Source organism: Cebidichthys violaceus, unplaced genomic scaffold, assembly GCF_023349555.1.
Source record: "Cebidichthys violaceus isolate CVI_PGR_0920_01 unplaced genomic scaffold, fCebVio1.0.p SCAF_3, whole genome shotgun sequence".
NCBI lineage: Eukaryota > Metazoa > Chordata > Actinopteri > Perciformes > Stichaeidae > Cebidichthys > Cebidichthys violaceus.
This window is the reverse complement of record NW_027176483.1, coordinates 15,227,685-15,249,755: the sequence shown is the minus strand read 5'-3', so window position 1 is coordinate 15,249,755 and position 22,071 is coordinate 15,227,685. Positions and strand designations below refer to the sequence as shown.

Below are 22,071 nucleotides of genomic sequence, written 5' to 3'. Positions count from 1 at the left end.
TGCCAATGGCCTCACATTAAGTGTTTTGGCTTTGTGTCTTTGTTTTAATATTATTAAGCTGTTATCCTAGATATTATTTTCAAACTGGGCAAATAAACCTGCAATCATATTTCTGACTTGCAAAGCAAACAAGAAATCTCTCAGTCTCACTCTACATGTGTGTAGATCCACATGAGCGCAGTACGATTTGATCTTAATCACAAGTGACAATCAATCACAATTAATCAGACATCTTATGGATAGGTCAAGAATCACCAAAGTTCCCTTTTCTTTAATATTTAAAATTTACAATTGTAACGGACATATACCCTACACACACACACACACACACACACACACACACACACACACACACACACACACACACACACACACAAGTTCATGAAGGTATGTACAAATCACTACAGGCTGATATGCTCATTTTGAGGCTGTTTATCCAACATCATTGTGATTAATAGGACATTTATTTTCTGTTTCCTCTTCTCTTCATCAACTGGATGAGTCGAATGCCCCTCACAAAGCTGACCAGCATTGTTCAGCAGCGGGAGAGAGAAAAGAAATGTGGAGGATGATGAATAATAGCCCAGCTGGGCGCGTTAGCTGCAATTAGCCCTTCTGAAGTCCCACAATTATCCAGGGAAAAGCTGACACTCACAATGCCACAATGCTACCGATGAATCAATACATAATTGTAATAATTATCATCCTGGTGTCATTTGTGGACACGTCTGACACTTGCAGAAAAGAAGATTGAATTGGAAAAACACAGAGGGATGAATGTCTAACAAAAGGTAGCCTCGATACCTCGTACGAGCAATGATGGGGGTCGACTCACTGACGATGAGTCAGCCTGACTATGTGGCCAGAAAAGACTTCAAAACCCCTCTACAGCCGGGCTACTGTACACCACACCAAGAGTCGAGTAGGAGAGGGTGCATGTCACATTCTGCTAAACCTTGAAGTCAAAGCATTTATGAAGGTACAAAATTTCAAGTCACTAAGAAGTAGGGTGTCCTGATTATATGTATGTACGTAGCCAATAGGATTTTCTAGATGCCCCCTACAAAATCAAACATTATAATTCACAAAAATAAAACATTTAAATTTCAAATGTAGGGTAATAGTAGAAATTGCTCGTAGCAAGGCAGAGGCAGCTAAGAAGTTTCCTCATCAGTCCTTACTTCTGTACTTGGACAGTATCTTAAACATTGTCCTATTCAAAGCTCATGTCATCTGAGCTAGTTTTTGTCATTCTCATGTTCATCTCATTTGTCATCAAAACATCTTGGAAGCAGCTGAAAAGACTTCTCAGGTTGGCTCTTGTGGAAGAGAGGCGACGCGGGGCATAATGTGCGACACAAGTCTGGGCTTGATTACAGCCAGCTGGGTCATCTGGGTGACGGTGTCTGATGTTAAATACTGAAACGGATCACATCACTCCAGTTCTGAGGTCTTTGCACTGGCTTCCTGTCCAACAAAGAATTGACTTTAAAATCCTGCTGTTGGTTTATAAAGCACTGAATGGTTTAGGGCCAAAATACATCTCTGATCTGCTGCTACCCAGCAGATCAGAGGGCAAAATGCAAAATGTATTTTGATACAAAATACAAAATACCCCTCAAATAAATGTATTAAAATAAAATACAAAATACTGGTGCCAGAAAATGTAACAAAATACAATACATGTATTTTGTATTTAAAATATAGGAAATACTTTTTTCTGGATTTTCTGTTTTCTCACAATTTGGTATAGCAGAGCATTCAGGTTTGGGCTATATTTTGTCTGTCCCTCAGACAGACAAAATCTGGTTGAAGTTGAATCAACCTGTGTTGTGTACAATCTTTAAGTCTCTTGTGGTGTGATGTATTCTTTTTTCCTGAACTCACTTTGTAGATATTCAATTTTGTAACAAAGATGTTGTTTGCATTTTAAATGGATAGTGTTTTCTGTCTGTTTTAACATGTCTTACTTCAATAATTCGTAAATTATTATGGCAGCAAATTCAACAACTTCATCAACCCGAGGAGTCATTTGTAAAAATATGAATTGCTTTAAAAAGAGATTAAACCGCTTGAAAGACATAGATAGAACAAACCATAAAATTGATAATTATTCCTCTAAATAAATGTAAATCTTCTGCCTGATGTTCTTTTATGTCACACCACTTTCATAAAAAGGGTAAGATAAAAAAGAAACACACCCATGCTTCATTTCTAAAGATATACCCATTTACTCTGTTTCCATGCAGAAAACAGGCTTAAACAAGGTGGAAAGGTGATTTCTATCTCATTGCCTGTTTGGATTATCATTCTTTCTTCATACTCACTCTGTCGTTCCCGAATAAAAAACGGAGCCATCATTTTCTGTGCCCGGGGCTACGTCAGTGCTCTTTAGCATTTTCAGCCTCTGTGTTCCTGCTAGGGGAAGAGTCTGGGGCCCATTTGCCTTCTCTGAACCCATCAAGATTGGTGCTGTGGCAGCATGATCTCAATGTGGCAGCATGGGACCAGAAATCAACAGATAATTATTTTATCTCTGCTCGCCGGTGGGCACTGTAGATCAAGTCCTCAGCCAAACAACAAATTCACTTGATGTGGTTGTTGCTGAAGAAGAACACAGAGTGGCCCAAACAACAAAACAATGTCAAGCTCTCTTGTTCCTTGTGTGTGTGTGTGTGTGTGTGTGTGTGTGTGTGTGTGTGTGTGTGTGTGTGTGTGTGTGTGTGTGTGTGTGTGTGTGTGTGTGTGTGTGTGTGTGCTTTCCACAATCAAATCTAATTTGTGAAGTGCTGTGGAGATTGGATTGAGCTGATAAAGTGACTTAATTTTCCACAGCTGACTTTTCTCTGGTCTAACCTTTATGTAAAGCCCTGAGGTCAAAGCTGTAATTATTGTCTGAAGATGACAGTGTATCCAACTTCACTTTATATAAATGTTAATCATATGCACATTTAATATTGTAACATGAATTAAGAAAAATAACGTATTGTTATTTAATCTATACTAAACAGTAGGTTAACTTATTCATTTTCTTTTTAAAATAATAAAATATATAAAAATCATAGGTTGTTAATTACAAATATCGTAAATTCAACACACATTTTTTGAAGTAACTGTGACTAACAGGAGGAAAATGCTTCAACTTAAATCCTGTGTGTGAAGGCTTTCCATAAGGTTTACTGTATATAGAGGGCTCAGGTTGAGATGTGTCTGATTGATTAGGCTACAGCGAGATTTGCGTGTTTGACGTCAGAAACTGCAAACAAATGACCCCATAAAAAGAGGGACCCTGTCTGAAAAAAACGGAAACGCTCCGAGTGCACAGCTGAGCCTGAGAGGTCTAGAGATCGCCACAACTACACTGCCACTTCAGTCGCACTTCGACACGCACACAAAGACGATACAGAAGACTTCTGCGCCTGAAGATGCCCCTTTCAAGCAGCTCCACATCCTCCACAAAGAGCATCCGCAGAGCAGCATCCGAGTTGGAGAGGTCTGACTCCATCACGGTAAGAAATACAACTAAACTTGAAATGATAGGAATAAATCAGACGTATTTTTAGATTAAGTTATAATGAACAATCTGCAATTGTGTTTCGGGTGATATGTTTAAATTATATCCAGAGAACCAACAATAACTGTCATAGTACGCGCAGAGCGCTTGTTGAGGTGACCATTACGCCGCGGTGATGCCTGATGCACAAAATTCAAAAAGAAAAAACACATGTTACAATTAACAGCTTAAATCAGCTAAAATGTGTGATATGGCAGCTACTTAGTCTTAGCTATGTCGTAGGTTTACCTTGACTGCATTGCTGTTCTAATGCGCATTTGGAGATGTAAGGCACTCCCATCAAATATCCAAAGAAATATCCAAAAGGTAAGAACATCTGAAAGCAGTTTTCCCGCTTTGCTGTTGTGTCTGCGTGCTCTGATAGTTGAATTAAAACACATGCAGTACACGCAAGCCTTTGGTTTCTCTTTTGGAACAGTCTCCAAGATTCCTCGGTCGACGACAAAGCTTGATTGAGGACGCGCGCAAAGAGAGGGAAGCCGCCGCTGCAGCGGCAGAGGCTGCAGAGGCCAGCGAGCAGATAGTGTTTGAGGAGGACAACGGAAAGGCGCTGCTCAACCTCTTCTTCACTTTGAGAAACTCCAAGACACCTGCACTGTCGCGGACACTCAAGGTTTTTGAGGTATTGTAATTATACTTGTTAGGTTACAATAATGTATTTGTTTATTTGAAAGCAACACTTTTGGCAAAAAGGGGTGTAGAGGGTATAACTCTCCCAGCACGCTTTATTAAGAGTGTATATGGTCTAACTCATAATTGAATAATTGGTTAATAAATAATGTACTAATGCTCTAAATGTCAGTTAATGAGATCATCCATTAGACCTATTTTTTGAGTTGCTGTACGTTGTGAAAATAATCTAAATGGGTGGTGATTGTTGTCTTCTTCGAGAAAATTTTACAAATTCATGTTAATCTGCTTATGGGTTTCTTACTCTGAAAAGCCATCAAGTCTGTAGTCATAAATGTTAATAAATCAAGATGTTCAGATGTTCTGTAGCCTTTTTTCCACTCAAAGGGCTTGTTCCTTTATAAAGGATGCATTATTAGAAAGCTCAATTCGATTTAAAGCTAATGGTATTATAGTCTGTTTATACAGAATACAAAAAAAGTAAAATAACCTCTTTTAGGGGGCGGTGACAATAGGAAGCGTAACCAAATTGAAAAATGTTATTTTTAAATCCTCTCAATTCTATGTTAGATATTTCTGTACTAGTATTGTATGTATTAAAACAATATTGTTTTTGTCTTTGTTTAGCTTACCATTATAGAAAATTGTGCATATTTTTACTTTGTCATGCAGATAATAACCTTGTCAGAGGTGCCTCCATGCACATTTCACAAAGACCGTTCAACATTTAATATGGACATGCTTGTCTGAAATACTGTGCCGTATAATTCACATCCAGCACCGCAGCAGGAGTTACATTTCAGTGTGTTAACTGTATTTCAGACATTTGAAGCTAAGATTCAACATTTGGAGACGCGACCATGTCGTAAGCTCAAGGACAGCCTGGAGTACTTTGTTCGCTGTGAGGTGCACCTCTCGGATGTTAGTACGCTCATCAGCTCCATCAAGAGGAATGCAGAGGATGTTAAAACCACCAAAGAAGTCAAATGTAACAGCCTTTTGCTGCTTTTAGAAAACAACATGTTCAATATTTTTTAGAAGCAATCAAGAAAAGAGAAACGGCACTGAACTGAACTTGGCCATATCTGTTTCTTTTTCCCTGTAGTTCATTGGTTCCCAAAGAAAATAGCAGATTTGGACAAATGTCATCATCTGGTCACAAAATATGATCCAGACATGGACCAAGACCACCCTGTAAGTAATTACTTTTCCAGTAGCATGTTTAAGGGGAATTGTCAATATTAGGCTGGTTATGTTGTTGGACCAATATTTCATGACACAGAAAATGTGATCAGTGTTTGATGTATTTGATTTGAAAAGGGCTTCACAGACCCTGCTTACAGACAGAGGAGGAAAATGATTGGAGACATCGCCTTCAGATACAGACAGTGAGATACAGTCTTTTACCCTAATGGAGCACAGACCATCAATAATAAAATAAAATAAACATTAACAGTTGATTATTCCTGATACATGTGTACATATGTTTGTCCACAGTGGGCAGTTGATTCCCAGAGTGGAATACACAGAGGAGGAGATTGGCACATGGTAAGGGCATGCTCATTTAAAACTGCAGTTAAAATTTGAAACTTATACCACCAAGCAGAAAATCTAATTTTACACTGAATGCAAATCGTTGCTTGTTTTTCAAATGAGCAGTTTACCTCCTTGTTGTTTCAATATCAGAGCATCGTTGTGTCCATTCACCCCCCACTGAGTCAGTATCATCTTGTTTCTCAGACAGCTGCATATGATTTGTCTTTCATGGGTATTTTGGGTGAATAAGTTACAGATGGAGGGTGCTATCGAAGCAGTCTAGATGTGCCAGCTTGATCTTGTCTGTGCACAAAATGTATCAGGGAGCTGAGAACATGTGATTTGACACATGTCAAAAGTTAAGTAATCTCTAAAGATGTATGACTCCATCAAAAAACATCCATAAATAATAATAAATGAATGATAAATTGATAAATATATATTTTCAACAAGAAGTCAAACCAAAGTGCCTTACATAAGTAACTTAAAAAAGCATTACAAAATAATACAAATAGATATCAAATAAAAGAATGGCTACATTTAGATTTCAAATTTGATTTTAAGAGATTTAAACTAGATTTTTATTAACTTATTTCATACTGTTTTATGCTTGAGAAGCCTTTGTTTGAGGAAAATAAATTTGAATTATGTTGTTATATCCCTAATTAGGAGGGAAGTCTACTCAACTCTGAGAGACCTGTATATCACCCATGCCTGCAGTGAATACCTCGTGGCCCTCCGTCTGCTGGAAAGGTATTGTGGGTATAGTCCAGACAACATTCCCCAGCTGGAAGACGTGTCATGCTTCATCAAAGGTAAAAATGGGATACCAAACGATGAAGAAATGTTTAGTCAATACACTCTCTCTTAACTCAGGGTTTGATTCTCTCTTTGTGTCTCTTTATCTCCCACCTCCTGAACACACACACACACACACACACACACACACACACACACACACACACACACACACACACACACACACACACGCGCACACACACTCTCACACAGAGCGTACAGGGTTCCTGCTGCGTCCAGTGGCAGGTCTGCTCTCAGCCAGAGATTTCCTGGCCAGTTTGGCATTCCGGGTGTTCCAGTGCACCCAGTACATCCGTCACTCTTCCTCCCCCATGCACTCCCCAGAACCGTGAGTATGACTGTGACTCCTCTCCTCCTGCTCATCGCATCACGTCCCATCACACATTTTGATATTTTGCCATGTGCTATCGATGGACCTCCGTTAGCCTCCGATCCTTCAATCACTGCTGTTTCTTGGCTTTTTCCTCACTCTGTCTCTTAATTCAGCTTAATAGAACGATATTGGAATGGCATTTTGATCAAAAGCATGTTGCCAAAGTATGCACACAAACAAACTAACAGCACAAAGCTAACATATACAAACAACTTGTGAATAAAAAAGCAAAACAACAAAGCGCATAGAATGAAACAACCAGAAATGTAGATCAAGTTGGAACTAATCTTTGATTTAGAAAAAGAATGAAAGGAAAAATCAATTAATTTTAGTATATATGACTTAAAATTCAAAAGCCATCCCATGTAGAAGTAGTTATATTTATCTTCCGGTTATCTGTTTTCAGTTTAAATAAGCTCACATTTTGAGGGAAAAAAGTAAAGTCTGGATGTTTATTGCTATTCAGTTTCTATTCAGTCCAAAGAAAACAAAATTCTGTCTTCCATTTTCTTGTTTGCACATAATTATGTTTCACTCTGTAACCATTGTTTTGTAATCTAACCAGATTCAATCGCCAGTTTGGGATCTCAAAGTATTTAATTCAATTTATCAGGGTAGAGTTTTTTTTCCAATGTGGAACAAATATGGTTCCAGTTGATTCTGTCTTTCTCTTTCTCTTAGTGACTGTGTGCATGAACTGCTGGGACACGTCCCCATGCTGGCTGATCGCACGTTTGCCCAGTTTTCACAGGTAAATGGGAGGAGGGCCTAGCAGACTTATGCCCCATGCTGTATTTTTATGTTTTGGTAACAATTTATTGATTATTTGCTGCAGAACCTTGGTCTGGCATCACTTGGGGCTTCGGATGAAGATATTGAGAAACTATCCACAGTAAGACACTCGTCCTCCAACACTGACAGAACCTAGGAACTGTACTAAAATGGTTGAGGTGGAGAGAGGGGCTGGGCCTTATGTTTGTTTAAAAAAACCAGACCCTCCCCAAGGGTATTAATATTTACTTCAAAATAGAACAATCTATCACTAATATCTCAACTCAGCTTCAATTTCAAGCCTTATGCAATAATGTATTTGCAATAATCAGAAATAAAAATTACCAAAATGACAAACACAAGATGTGGGGGGGCGATCTGCTCAAAGAGTGTTCCTGCTGCACAAACGTTTTGTTGACTTTCTCTAAAATGATGCACCCTTTAGCGAGAAAACGGCCACTACTGTTTCTCAATACTGAAATGATTGCTCTATCAGCTACTAGATAAGGAGTGTTGAACTCATTTTAGTTCATGGGCCACATACAGCCCAATTTGATCTCAACTGGGCTGGACCAGAAAACATTTATAAAAACCTAAAAATAACAACACCTCCAAATGTTTGCCTTTCTTTTAGTGTCAAGAAGTGCAAGTACATTCTGAAAACGTTTAACTATTGATGAACAATCCATTTACAAAACAGATGATGAACAGCCTGAGATGTCTTGCTGATCTCTTGGCTACAACTAAAAACAGACTGCTGTTTCCTTAAACCTGTCAACAATGTATTTATGTTCTCTATTTTCAGTTGTCCCTGCAAGTTATTGTATTATTCACCATGATGAGTTTGATGATGGCACAAAATATTGCATTTGTACTAGATGATTAAAAAAAAAGTGTAAAATGAATCCACAATATAGAGACATGATCGTCCTCTTCATACGGCCAAATTTGATGGTGCTTGGAGTGCACAAAAGGCATTTTCTGGACAAAATATTTTCATTGAACCATTCAGTCTTGTGCTTTTTTGTAAATCTCTCAAGAAATCTAAAGAAACTTAAGTCTGAGTCAAGAAAGAAACTACAGACCATCCCCCATGCTCTCACAAAACAATCAGACTACCCTCCCTTCAGCCAGAAAACAAAAAACACCACCCTCCCCCTCTCTGACTCCACCTCCCTCCCTGATCACTTTTGTACAGTCCCTTATCCCTTATCTAAATAACATCCAAATATTATAAATAATGAATTGATTGTCCACCCTAATATCCTTATTTTTCTCTGTAACTCTCTTTCTGTTTTTCCCATCAGCTGTACTGGTTCACTGTCGAGTATGGCTTATGTAAACAGAATGGGGAGGTGAGGGCTTACGGAGCTGGACTGCTCTCCTCTTATGGAGAGCTTGTGGTGCGTTCCCCCATGTTTTCTCTGCTTGAAAATTTAATTTTCTCCAGATTGAAAAAAGAAATGCAACAATCACAGCCAACTGAGCTGTCAGCTAAGTCTTCCTATAACTTTTAATCCAGCACTCACTGTCTGATGAACCAGAGACAAGGCAGTTTGAACCAGAGGCCGCAGCAGTGCAGCCTTATCAAGACCAGACGTACCAGCCTGTCTACTTTGTTTCTGAGAGTTTTTCAGATGCCAAGGAGAAATTCAGGTACTGAACCATTCCATGTTTTGTTGTTTGGACCCACATGCAAACACACAAGAACACACAGAGACAAAGGGAAGAAGAAAAACAGCAAAAAGAGAGAGGGGGTTATGTAAGGACAAGGTCAGAGAACAGCCAGTCAACCCCTGAGGGCACAGAGTGTTGTAGGTCACCCATAGCAGCCAGAAGACAGCTGTTACTAATGTAGGGTTTCTTACCGAGGCAAAACGTTGGAGTTTTAGTTGGCAAACAGATCAAATGTTGCCCTGCAAAACAAGTAGCGTAAGTGAGTGTTTTGACAGCATTTGGTCTCTAGTAGAGTACAGCATATGACATCCCTGCCACGCTAGATGAGAAAATATCAACATGGGAATGATTGTAAAAGCGTGGTAAATATGAAACAGAGCATATTATAAATCTGTGGGTAGTGTACGTCTTAATGTTGTGCCGATACAAGCAGGATATGCCAGTCTTTATTATGTGTATACATGAACAACAGGACACACTACAACTGGGTGAATGTTTTCTGCTCAATAAAAAGGTTAGTTTCCACTCGACAAGTTATATATTTGGGTTTTAAATTCTCAGGCGTGCCATCTGTAATGTATTCGCTCATGAATAGTTTAAAGATGACTTTGACTTCTTTAGGTCTTACTTTTCTGTTTTTAAATCTTTAACAAGGGGGTACGTGGCCGGTATCAAGCGTCCCTTCTCTGTGAAGTTTGACCCGTACACCAGCAGCGTTGAGGTGCTGGACAACCCGCTGAAGATCCAAGGAGGCCTGGAGGGTGTGAAGGACGAGCTTAAGATACTGACGGATGCCCTCAGTGTTTTGTCATGATGACGCCTCTGTCTGCGACCGCCCTGCTGTTGTCTGCTGCGCTCTGAGACGTCTGACGTGTGATCAAGACCAATGTGTTCATCTTTCTGTGCTGTACCTCCAGTATGATTCTGTTTCTGATGAGTTGTTGTTTGCTGTCACTGGCTAGTTGGCCGACAAGGTTGCAACCATTAAAACCTCAATACGCAGTGCAGGCAAAGTTTCTAAAGATGTTAAACGCCTCGCTGGGTGAAATTATTGGGTTTTACAGGCTGGGCCATTCATGCTTTTAAAGCAACACGTGATATAATGAATGTATTTAAAGAAAACTAAATGAAAAAAAGAAAGAAGCGTAATGGTAAAATAAAGATTAAAATGTATATTTAAATTATATTTATTTTATTTAGAAAGAAATAGATCTGTTGCGTTGAAGGCTTTATTTTCCAGATATGCGATTTCAGTATTTGTGTATTGGTCTACTTCTAAATTTGTTGATTTATCTGGTTTTATGCTGTTTTTGTCTTGCACGTTATATGCATACTAAAATAAATATCAAAACATACTTTCCATTTAATGTACTGTTGATTATTGCTCGAGTAAAAATATTCCATCAAACAAATTAACATTTTGCTGTCATATTTACGTATTTTCTAAAGGTTATAGTCCTTCAACATTGTATATACATAGTTTAGACATATTCCGTGATAATCTGTTCATCTCTCATGCTTCAGAATAATGACGCTTGGCTACATAATAGTTGACGTTTGACTGCCACAAGAGGGGGCAGTCCAGCAGGGTGTACCTGCCTGCAGAGATGCCCTCCAACCTGCTGGAAGCTAAAAGACAAACAAAAAGATGTTCACTAGGCGGACCACTAGGTGTCAGTCTAAGGCTGAAGACATGTCCAGCTCCTTACCTTCTGCAGAAGCCACACTTATATAAGGGAACCCTCAAAATGTTTTAAAAAGAAGGAAAAAAATAAACTTTCTCATACGTAAAGTTACAACTCTGTAGCTCGATGTGGGCTATGCAGCCACTTTTGTCTGTCGTGGAGCACCTGTGCAACATCTGGATGGACGTTCTGCTGGACATTTAACACCATGGCAGTGACGCATTGATTGGCGTTTGTTTTCTTAACACTATGTTTTTGTTTGTGAAGCATCATATGTGTCTTCAGAATTCACAGTGACCAAAGACTTTGACACTACTGCATCAGTCAGTCACATCTGCTGCATCCTCCTCCTGCCTTCAGGTAGGATAAACTGACTAATCAACCTTCACTCAAACACATTCGACCACGGTGAATAAAGTCTACATTTACACCTGAGTCAGAGGAAAGCCGCAGACCCTGGCCACAAGGCTTCAACTCTGAATGTTAATCTTAATTACAGCAGGGTGGAGGCATTGACATTTTCCTTGGAGTCTGAGGAATTACGTCTATTCTTGTTCAGTCTGCGTCCTGTGTGTAAACATTGTGATTGTAGGTTACAGTGCGTAAACGTGGAAAATGCCTATGGAATTGTTCCATATTTTGTAACTCTCACTCTCTCCCTCTCTTTCTGCTTTTGCTTTTTCTCCCTTTAAGCACTTTTCCATAAAACGTCTCTGGACCATTTCTTTTTTCTTTTTTTTACCAGTGGTGAAGAGGAGGAGCGAGGGGTGGGGTGGGTGTAAGGGGCGTGTTTTGGTATATAATACTTCTCCCTGAGAAGTTTTGCCTGTCGCCTGGTCTTTGGGACAGCCTCTCACACATCATCTCTATTGCCGCAGCAACTGGGAAACTAACTCACCTGCAATCTCATCAACCAAATAACCCACAACGTTTTGACTACTGCCAACTGACATGGAGACCCAGAAAAGACACGGACACCACTCACTTTGCCACACCTGCCGGAGAACGGAGACCAGCCGAATGAAGGTAACCAGAGGGAACACATAGTTTTATACTCCCCGGTTGTTCTGCCCGGGTATTGAAAAACGTTAACCAGGGTTATAACCGTGTTTTGTTGGCTTAATTACGAAAAGCGCCTTGGGTTGACCAGATGCATTGATCACATAATTTTTTGTGCAATATGAGCAACCGGACATCTCTTAATTTGCATGCAACAAAGAAAGTTCAAAATGCAAGAATGACTTGGAGTGCGCCTAAAGCTTTGAGGCATTTGTGCAACAGGTTGCCTGCCAGGATAGAAGAACAAATTAGTTGAGAGAGATTTTATTCTTCTCTCGTCTGGATGGTACGCCGTTCGCTGGACTCGAAGCAAACAGCTGGTCTTTTTGTCGGTAGATAGGGGGCGGTAGGTCTGAGGGTCAGTGAGCTCACCAAAGGGTGAGCAAGGGGAAAATATATGCTGAGTCTGGGTTTTCAGATAGTTAACTATTGAGCAGCCGGTCTTGCAACTTCTGTGGAGTTGTGTAAGAGTGTGAACGACAGAGATTCTGTCTACTTTTTTTCTCCAGAATAAGCAATTCTCTCAGGTGCAACACAGTAACAGTGGCTGATAATAGTTCCAAGGGGAGGGGGGGATAAACATTTTTCATCATTTATCGCACGCAATGGGCTTTTTCTGAGTTAGTAGGTCAATACATAGGGGGGGAAGCATTTAGCACTAGAAGTCGTAAATCTTTTACACGCATCCAAATGTGAAAGCGAGTGGATCCTCTTAAATCATACTGAAAGGCAACATCTGGCTGTCAGCTGAGATTTTTTTGGTATGTCATCACTTCTTAAATGTGTGGTCGCATTTGTTGGTTCAGTGATTTATTCTGCATGTGTGTGTTTTTTTCTGCAGGTCAAGAAGATGTCTTCGTCCAGTCGCGCGCTGCTGTTTGCACTGGCCCTCGCGCTCTACGTTGTGGAAATAGCCTCGGCAGAGACGCTGTGTGGGGGAGAGCTGGTGGATGCGCTGCAGTTTGTCTGTGAAGACAGAGGCTTCTATTTCAGTAGGTTTCAAACCAGCACAAGTTTGCACAATGGGCTGCACAGACGCAGTTTCGCTTTTTTTTATGTCCCTCTGTTGAGTCTCCCTGTTGTTCGTTCACACACATCTGTTTGGATAGCTGAGGCTATCGCTCTGTCTGAGGCTGTGTGGTGCGCGTTTGGTATTTTTCCTTCTCATGCACTCAGCACACGCACACAAACACACACACACACACACACACACACACAGACACACACACACACACACACACACACACACACACACACACACACACACACACACACTCACTGACTGAGAGCCAGAAAGAGAGAGAGAAAGTGTGTGTGTGTGTGTGTGTGTGTGTGTGTGTGTGTGTTTGGGGGGGGGCGGGGGGGGGGGTTATGGCCAGCTGAGTGTCTCAAGACCTCGTCCGGGCTGCTCTGCTGAGTGTGCGCATTCTGCCTACAGCGCTTACCTCTCATTGCATATGAAAGGAACGGCACGGCGAGCTGTGAAGGCACACACGACGTAGCGCGGCACAATGGGCCGCTTGTTTACCAGTAAAGTAATAGCACCCCAAGAGGCATACCAGTCACCTCAGCACCAGTGTTCCCAGGCCAGGCAAACACTCTGATGATTCGGGGGGGGGCTGTTTTCGATGTCAGGTTAAGATTATTGCTTCCACCGTAGTGATGGTGGGGATAGACAAAGGTTAAGAGGACAGTTCATTAACATCAATTCTGATTATTGCTTCCATTGTAGTGATGGTGGGATAGATGAAAAGCCTTATGCGAATGCATTGTGGTGGTTGTTAATCCTCAAATGGATAAGCTTCTGATTGCACAGTGTTTGTGACATACATGAGTTCACCTTCCTCTGGTATGTCTCCAGCAGAGAACCCCCCACCCACCCCCCATGATGATATTGTCCCACCCCCCTGCTTTTCACCTTTGACAGACAGGCAGCTTCTTTGTGTGCTGTCTGCCACAGAAGCTTCTCCCCAATCAGAAAGATCATTATCCAGTTTAGGCCAACATAGATGTGCTCCCTCCTCCTCCTCTACGCCTTCTCCTCCCCCTGGATCACCCTCTCTTTCTCTCTTGTGTTCCTCTTCCTGCAATCAAATCTAGCCTTCCCTCTCATGAGATTTGGGCACAGGGCTTCAAACAAGGCCTTTATTGGTCGCGGATAGTGTTCCCCTGTGCAACATGCTAACCCTCCACCCCCTCATCTTATTCTTCTATACCTTTTTCTCCCACGTCTTCACTCTCTCCCTCTTTTGTTTTTCATTCTTTCCCTCTGTTTTGACCCTCACACACCCTCTCACTTTTTCTGCACTGATCTCCTTTCTCCTATTTTCTCCCCTCCTCTGCCCCGCCTCTCTCCCTTCTCATCCTCTTTATCTACGCTGACTTGACAAAGGACAAGGTCACACAAGAGTTTCCATTTTATGTATTTGCTCACCCAAAGGTCTGTCTGAGGGCTTAGTTGTCTGTCTCCATCACTCTCTTTTGGTGTCTACAGCAGTCTACTTGTGTATTCACTCATTAAAGGACTTCCAGATAGCCCTAATCAGATTATCCTACAAACAACAAGATTTGTTGCAGTTGGTCATAGATTTCCTTTTATCCTCTTTGCTCCATGGACCGCTATGATTGTCCAAGTAATCCTGCAAAAACAACCCACATTCATTACTGATGACCGGCCTGAACATCACCATCCTCACTGCCTTTCCTTATCCCTTGTTGTGTCTTTCCTCAGGTAGGCCAACCAGCAGGGGTAACAACCGGCGCAGCCAGAACCGTGGGATCGTAGAGGAGTGTTGTTTCCGTAGCTGTGACCTCAACCTGCTGGAGCAGTACTGTGCCAAACCCGCCAAGTCCGAAAGGGACGTGTCGGCCACCTCTCTGCAGGTCATACCCATGATACCCGCAATAAAACAGGTACGTTTCGAAAACAACAACAACAGGCCAGTATGGGAAACAATTCCAATCATGGTCTCTATCTTTTCTCCATTCACCTCTGAGCCTCACCCCTATGTCCCTGACAGACAGAAACCCACACAGAGACAGGTTTATCTTGTTAAAATGGTCATTGGTAAGCAGTTAACCTCCATGCAAAGTGCTGAGCTTTGCGGAAAACATCAAGACAGTCACAGCACATCATATTACAAAAAAGGCAGTCATACTCACAGACTTGTGTGTTTGAGAGAGAAAGTGCGTGTTTGTGTTAGAGAGAGAGAGAGAGTCGATGAGTTGTTAAAGACATCTGTCCTGTAACAAAACAGTGTGTGATTATTAGTCACGGAACAGCAAGCTTTCTGAAACTGGCATGCATTTTCATCTAGTCAAAAACACCTGACCTGGCCGGCAGAGCCTCTCTGAAATATGTCACAGACATGCAGGGAATCATCAAAGAGTTTCAGGTCTTTTCACTGCGATCACAAGACTGAGCGGTGGCTGCTTTCCAGGTCTCTTCAAATCCCTTTCGACGAGGCTGGAAAGATTTTTATAATGTTTCTGCTTTGACTTGTTACAAAATCAGTATCAGTAACATGGGATTGCTAGTGACGTAAACAAACAAAAAACTAAAAAATACTGCAAATATCCAGAGGAAAGAAATGTACCCTTCTTCTGAATTGCAAAAAAAAAAGGAATTGGTTAGGACATGTCCCTCGTTTGTGTGGGCAGGGAGAGTTGATGGGTACAGCCTGCTCTGAGGGCCAGCTGTTCTTTGGCTATTGAACAGGCCTGGAGTGAATGAAGTGGGATAAACACTCCTCAAGTGGCAGGACCAAAACAAGCCATTCATATGGAGCACTGGCTACTCACGCATAAATTCTAGCCTCCCTGCTACCACTCCCACTTTGTCTCAATCTGTGGTGCTCAGCACAACACTTAACTCTATTTAAAAGAGTTTGCTGGGTAAGAATAGAGGTTTTGATATGACAATGTGTTTATGTGGCGTTTCATTCGGTCTGTGGAGGTTAGACAGTTCAGCAGGTCATTGGGTGAACGACGTGCTCCTCATATGTATATGAGGCGGGTGGCCGCCCTTCCCTTTGACAGTATGTTAAAGAGGCTGAACTAAGAGCTTGTTGACTGCTTCTTTCAGTCAAGGAAGCCAAAACAAGGGCAAAAAGTTGGAGTTCTGTTATGACGCTCTGCGCTATAAGAAGGACATTTGATTTCCATTCGACTGGCCCAACAATGACAGATTGTTTTTACAAAAATAAACAAGGCTTTCCTCCATTGTAATGAGCACTTTCACTGTATGTTATCACAACTAATGAACTGACTCCCTCTTTTCCCATTTTCCTCTATTTTTTGCCTGCACGCCACAATAGGAAGTCCCAAGGAAGCAGCATGTGACCGTGAAGTATTCCAAATACGAGGTGTGGCAGAGGAAGGCGGCCCAGCGGCTCCGGAGGGGTGTTCCCGCCATCCTGAGGGCCAAAAGGTTTCGGAGGCAGGCGGAGACGATCAAAGCCCAGGAGCAGGCAGTCTTCCACAGGCCCCTCATCAGCCTGCCCAGCAAACTGCCTCCTGTCTTGCTCGCCACGGACAACTATGTCAACCACAAATGAGCCCGTTGCCAGCCCTTTGCACAGACAAGAGTTTGGAGGGAGAAAAAAAAGACTAGGGGATTATAGCTTTGTCTCTGACGTCATTTCTGTGGCAGTCCTCTTTGACCTCCCCTGCCCTGTCCGAGCCCACCAATCCCTCCCCCTGCTCTCATCCACTACTTCTTGACCCCGTGGCCCTTCTCTAATGCCCCCCTTAACCCAACCTACCCACCCTCCTCAGGCACACAAACATGCCTTCACATTCTTCCTGTCTGAACTCTTTCGCTCCCTCTCTCTTTCAGTCACTGACACAAAAGGCACAAACACAAACGATGAACAAAAAGTTAACAATTCGGCTGAATGCAATTCAGGTGGATCCTTAAGCAAAAGAGAAAAGGGAAGGGAGAAAAGAAGATGAAAGAGATCTGTGGTTTGCAAGTGTCAAGAGGACACCCAGCGGAATGTTTTTTTGTCCTTGTTGAAGACAACTGAAAGTGAAGAGCAGCTTGCATGAAAGAATCCATTCCACATCATTTTTCCTGAGGCAAAAAGAAAATCTCTGTTAGTTCTTTTTCTTATTAGTTTGCACCTCTACCTATAAAGGGACTTCCACACTGTAAGGAATTATTTTGTAAAATTAGATTCCTGTTCCAGCACCTTTTGATCACAAACAAAAAGCAGAAAAGAGTCTGCAAAATTGCACATTGCCACGGATTACGTCAAAGTAAAGAAAAAAATGGCACTATTTTTTTATGAACAATGAACGTGTAGCTTAAAAAAATGTCATGGTGCTAGCTTTGGGAATGGACTCAAAGAAGAGGTTGAAAAGCACGTTTTTTTCCTTTGAATGAATATTAAAACTTTCCGTTTTAAGGAAAGTGTGACTTTTGAAAAAAGGAAGATAAAGGATATGGGGGAGCTCCTGGCAGTGGCAATGTCAAGGGGGAAGTGTCACTGAGAGAAGACATGGGCTGTGTCGGCTTCTAGGCTCACAGTGAGTGCTAGCGGCTGCTCGTCAATAGCTTGCCAGCATATAGTGGCAAGGGGGACCGGAGACCCAGTCCCTGTTCCTCCTGTCCCTGCCAGACACAGGGAGCAGTGTGAGGACATATATGGACCGTGGACAGTGGACCGCCTGGATTGAGACAGTACTACAGTTCTGGGACAGTACTTCCTGTTTGCCATGGCTTTGCAGACTGCTCTGACAGGAAGTAACATGGCATGGACAAAGAGCAAGTGGGATAATGATTATATTTTATTTTGTCTTTTTTTCTGTTTTCTTTTCATATCAATGTTTTAATGAAAAAAAGGAAAACCCCGTCAGTTTCTGGTACCGTGACATTCCTGTTTTTCCAAGTTAGGCTTTTATTTTTGTTTCCATGGTTATTGTTATGATCTTATTTTACAGTTCTAAAGAAAGGCACAAAATTTAAATTCAAAGGGAAAAAAACAGCAATAATGTCAACTAACATTTTATTTTTATTGTATATCAGTAGTATTCACATGCTTTTACCTGAAAATAAATACTTGAATATATATATACATCTATATATATAAATATATATATGTATATATATATATATATATACATATATATATATACATATATATATAAATATAGATATATAATTAGTTTCCAGGGACGTTGTGTTATTTTCCTTTAGTCTGAGCTGTATCTTGCGTAATGAGCCGCCAAGCTTTTTTGTTTGTTTGTTGAAATACAAATAAGGGCACTGTATAAAGGCATTATTTATTTTGTTATAAAATATATTTGAAAAATTGGTCCAAATAATATACGTAGCACTGATGCTCAAATGACGGATTTATTTTTTATGATCTCTGTTTTCCAATTGGAGTTGTAAGGCTTTTTTGTAGATGCTTTGTACCAAAAATAATGTCTTTTTTTTTCCTTTTTTGTTTGCCATAGTTACTTTAAATTAATATTTTAACAGCAGCATAGCCTGGATTGCTTAGGCGTGTTATGTCACAGAAATAGGCACATACTCTGAATACGTTGGTCTGCATGGATTTCCAGAAGCCTGTCAGGGGTTTCTGTGAAAAGGATAGCATCAATGAGTGACTTTATTATTGGAAAAATAACTGTTCAACATTGATTGTACTCAAACCCACTATGTTTTGAAGCCACTTTAGTATTGATGGCAGGGGAATGATCAGTCCTTCATTAAATCATATCTTTGTAATTGTGCATGGTGTCCTATATGATCTTCTAAGGAGCATCTTGCCTATGTGCCAGTGCCACTGATGTTGCGTGTTAGTTTGGGTCATGAGGCCATAAATGTGCGGTCAGTTGTAGATTTAAGGGTTTAGCTTACACGTGACTTACATGAGTCATTGTGTTGAGGCCTTAATTGGAGGTAATGATGTTGCTATGATGCTAGTAACCATCAAAGGTCACCTAAAGGTCATTGTCTATTAAGGAGAGAGCAAATCATCGCTCCACACCTCACTGTCTGTCCGTCTATCTGTCCTGTCTTCTCTGTAGACCATACCCCTGATCATGTGCATCAACAGTATGTCTCTGTATTCGCATGGCGAGGGGGGAGGGGGGTTGTTAGTTGGCCATTCAGCCCTCAACAATCTTCCAGTCATCTATCCATTATGCTTTCGATGAAGGGCTATCACGCTGAACCATTTCTGAAGCACTCAGGAAAAAACAAACAATATATGCTCTCCGAGGGAGAAGTGCAGTAGTTGCTGAGTGTCAGTGATAATCTTGTTGTGGAAGGGCAGCTGAGGTTGATACCCATACCTGGCCACAATGATACAGCTCTCTGTGACAAACCACTGAAGCCCATGTCAGAAACAAGGTCATTCTGTGCCACATTATAGTTTCCTCCTCTATTGTGTGATGCATCACCCATGAAATGGAGACTTAATGGATACTCGCCCTACTGTGGTGAAGAGTCAAGCCAATACTTTATATCTTCTTTCTTTCAGAGAGATCTCAATTATCACGGCTGCGTCCTGTCTCTAATTATATTCTACTTCAGTTGTGCAACAAAGCAGGCAGTGCAATTGTAATTATTATTATTATTAGTAGTATTATTGATAATATTATTATTATATTTTCTATTTTATTCTATATTTTCCTGCTAGGACTGCATTCATTCACTATTGTAATGTTCAAACAGGCTACTCTAGTGTTCTTATGAATGGCGTGAAAGACAACCACTTCTTTTCGCTGAATATGAAAAGAAACCTTGCCGAGCAATGGCAACTTTTTCTGTCAGTAGCTCACTCAGCCTGTGTGTATTTTATTGATTTAACCTCTGCACGCTAGAACGTCCGAAATGCACAATTCATGTACTTTCATTTTTAATATCAATAAAAAAACATTTTATCAAACATACAATGTCTAAAATATTTATTGCTTTGTTCAGTGTACTTGCCTGTCTCGGGCGTGTGTTTACACTTTTTGGTGTGTTGGCCTTGAGAGCCATTTTTAATCAATTAAACCGTATGTACCTTGTAAATGATTTATTACATCTTAAAGCCTTGCAGAGAATATCCAGCTGCTTTTAGCACCCTCTATCTTCCTCTCCCCTCCCCCTTTCCCCTCTCTTTTCTCTCCCTCTCCCCATTTCGGAGTCCATGTCTGTCAGTCTGTCTCCTGGATAGGGCAAAGTGTGCCAAAGTGGAATTCAGCACTCACAGAGTGCCAAACAGGCTAGCCACAACTCCTCAGTCCTTCCTCTGCTGCATGCCACACTAAACCTGACCTGTGTTCACTGCCTCTGACACACCCATCTGTACATCCATCCCTCCATCCTCCAGCAGCTTGCTAACTACTGGAGCAAGCTCCACTTCAGTGGCCAAGTTTAGTAACCGACATGTCTCAAATTATCACATGCATATTCTGAAAATGGCACGACCTTTCATTGTTGACATGCATGCACATGGGATGTCTGTTACTGGGCAGATTTACTGTACAGTATCTTTGCTCCCAGAATGGAACAGTTTCGGGAACTTGGGGGAATCTTGGTGCAGGAGAGTTACTACTGTAGCGCACTGTTCTGCTTTAGGTTGGCATCAAAGAGTTTGAACTTTACAACCAGGACAGGCAGAAATCTCTTACAGTTCTGCCTTACAGTGATGAGATGCACATGTGTTGCTTATGGGAAAGTGGAGAAGCTGGTTGGCTATCATAGAAATGGAGCTTGCGTTCTGTGTTTTATGGTTATAAATTGCTCAATAAAATCACCTTTGCCCGTCTCATGAAACCTTATTGCCCTACAAAGAAGTCCGTCCCCCTGCAAAATGAGGGAAAAACACTCAGCTGGAAGTGCACGCAGTCAAAAAATTATTTAGTTCATTTCTGAAGGATTGCCGGAGGCTGCACAAGTTCACACACACTCATGCACATACTGAAATTCCATACAAACACACCTCTTTCAGCAAGTGAATTCCGCAACATTAGTCCGTCCCTTTATTGATAAATGCATTATTAGCACAGTGTTTTTAAAATGTCATTCCCAGTAAAACACTTTACTATCACTGACTTTTATAACCTTCTGGCAGGTGTGTGTGTGTTCTCCAGCAGCCGCTTCGGGACTTAGACTGTTCCCTGCTGGTGTTTATACAAAGTATGACTCTCTAGAGCTTGGTAATGAGATCAGGGACTCTCTGGTCCTCAGGGCTTGTCACGTCACCTCTATGCCTGACGGGGCAGCGTCTGGCACAACATAAGTCAACCAAAACAAGCCAAACCGGGCCACAGTGCACAAAGACATATACCTGTTTTCCCGATTGTTGAGTTTGAAGTTTAGAGCTTGTCAAGATCAGGCACAGTGGTTGGACATAGTCTTAAAAAATGATCGATGTAGTTAGACATTCTCATTTGTTGTCTGGATTACAGTGTATTAATAACCCTGACGGGACTGAACAATGTGGAAATTGTGGTCATTTGGATAGGCGCATTTTTAACTTGTTGTCAAATTTAAATTTAAATTGGCATCTAAATTTGGAACCTAGGCATAAAATCACTATAACATTATCCTAAATAAGTAAACAATAGAAGAAGCACAGAAATGCCACCTCAACCTAAACTGGTGGAGTCAAATAAACCATAAACCCAAACCCACGCATCCATCCCCATAAGAGAGGCCTCCTGAACTGTGGAGCGGAGTGTAGATGTGGGTGGCACAACTCTCCCAGGCCTGACATTGGAAACTGCCAAAGAGCACACTAGAGTTAGTTGTGGTTGGCCGGATGCACGGGATGCATGTAAGGCCAGGCCAACTATTGAGGCACAGGGTTTGGCAAGCCCAGACCATCACAGCCCAGCGTGGCCACACAGGCCAATTAAGACAGGCCTTCTCCTCTCCTTTCTTCTCCTCCCCTCCTCTGTGTCTCTCTCATCTCTCCCTCGCTCTTTATCTCTCACTTTCTCTC

The 22,071-nt window shown here is 41.4% G+C and overlaps 2 protein-coding genes across 2 annotated transcripts; both read left to right on the top strand.

Moving 5' to 3' along the window:
• The first annotated feature begins 3,329 nt into the window (after positions 1-3,329).
• th (tyrosine hydroxylase) lies at positions 3,330-10,687 on the top strand. The gene is made up of 13 exons (XM_068722909.1): positions 3,330-3,509; positions 3,993-4,196; positions 5,027-5,192; positions 5,310-5,398; positions 5,525-5,592; positions 5,702-5,752; positions 6,410-6,555; positions 6,752-6,887; positions 7,614-7,683; positions 7,768-7,824; positions 9,011-9,106; positions 9,226-9,359; positions 10,035-10,687. The coding sequence occupies exons 1-13, from the start codon at positions 3,426-3,428 to the stop codon at positions 10,192-10,194; spliced, it is 1,461 nt and encodes a 486-aa protein (XP_068579010.1). The 5' UTR covers positions 3,330-3,425; the 3' UTR covers positions 10,195-10,687.
• Positions 10,688-11,902: 1,215 nt separating this feature from the next.
• igf2b (insulin-like growth factor 2b) lies at positions 11,903-20,032 on the top strand. The gene is made up of 4 exons (XM_068722528.1): positions 11,903-12,091; positions 12,966-13,120; positions 14,860-15,037; positions 16,441-20,032. The coding sequence occupies exons 1-4, from the start codon at positions 12,017-12,019 to the stop codon at positions 16,678-16,680; spliced, it is 648 nt and encodes a 215-aa protein (XP_068578629.1). The 5' UTR covers positions 11,903-12,016; the 3' UTR covers positions 16,681-20,032.
• The last annotated feature ends 2,039 nt before the right edge of the window (positions 20,033-22,071 follow it).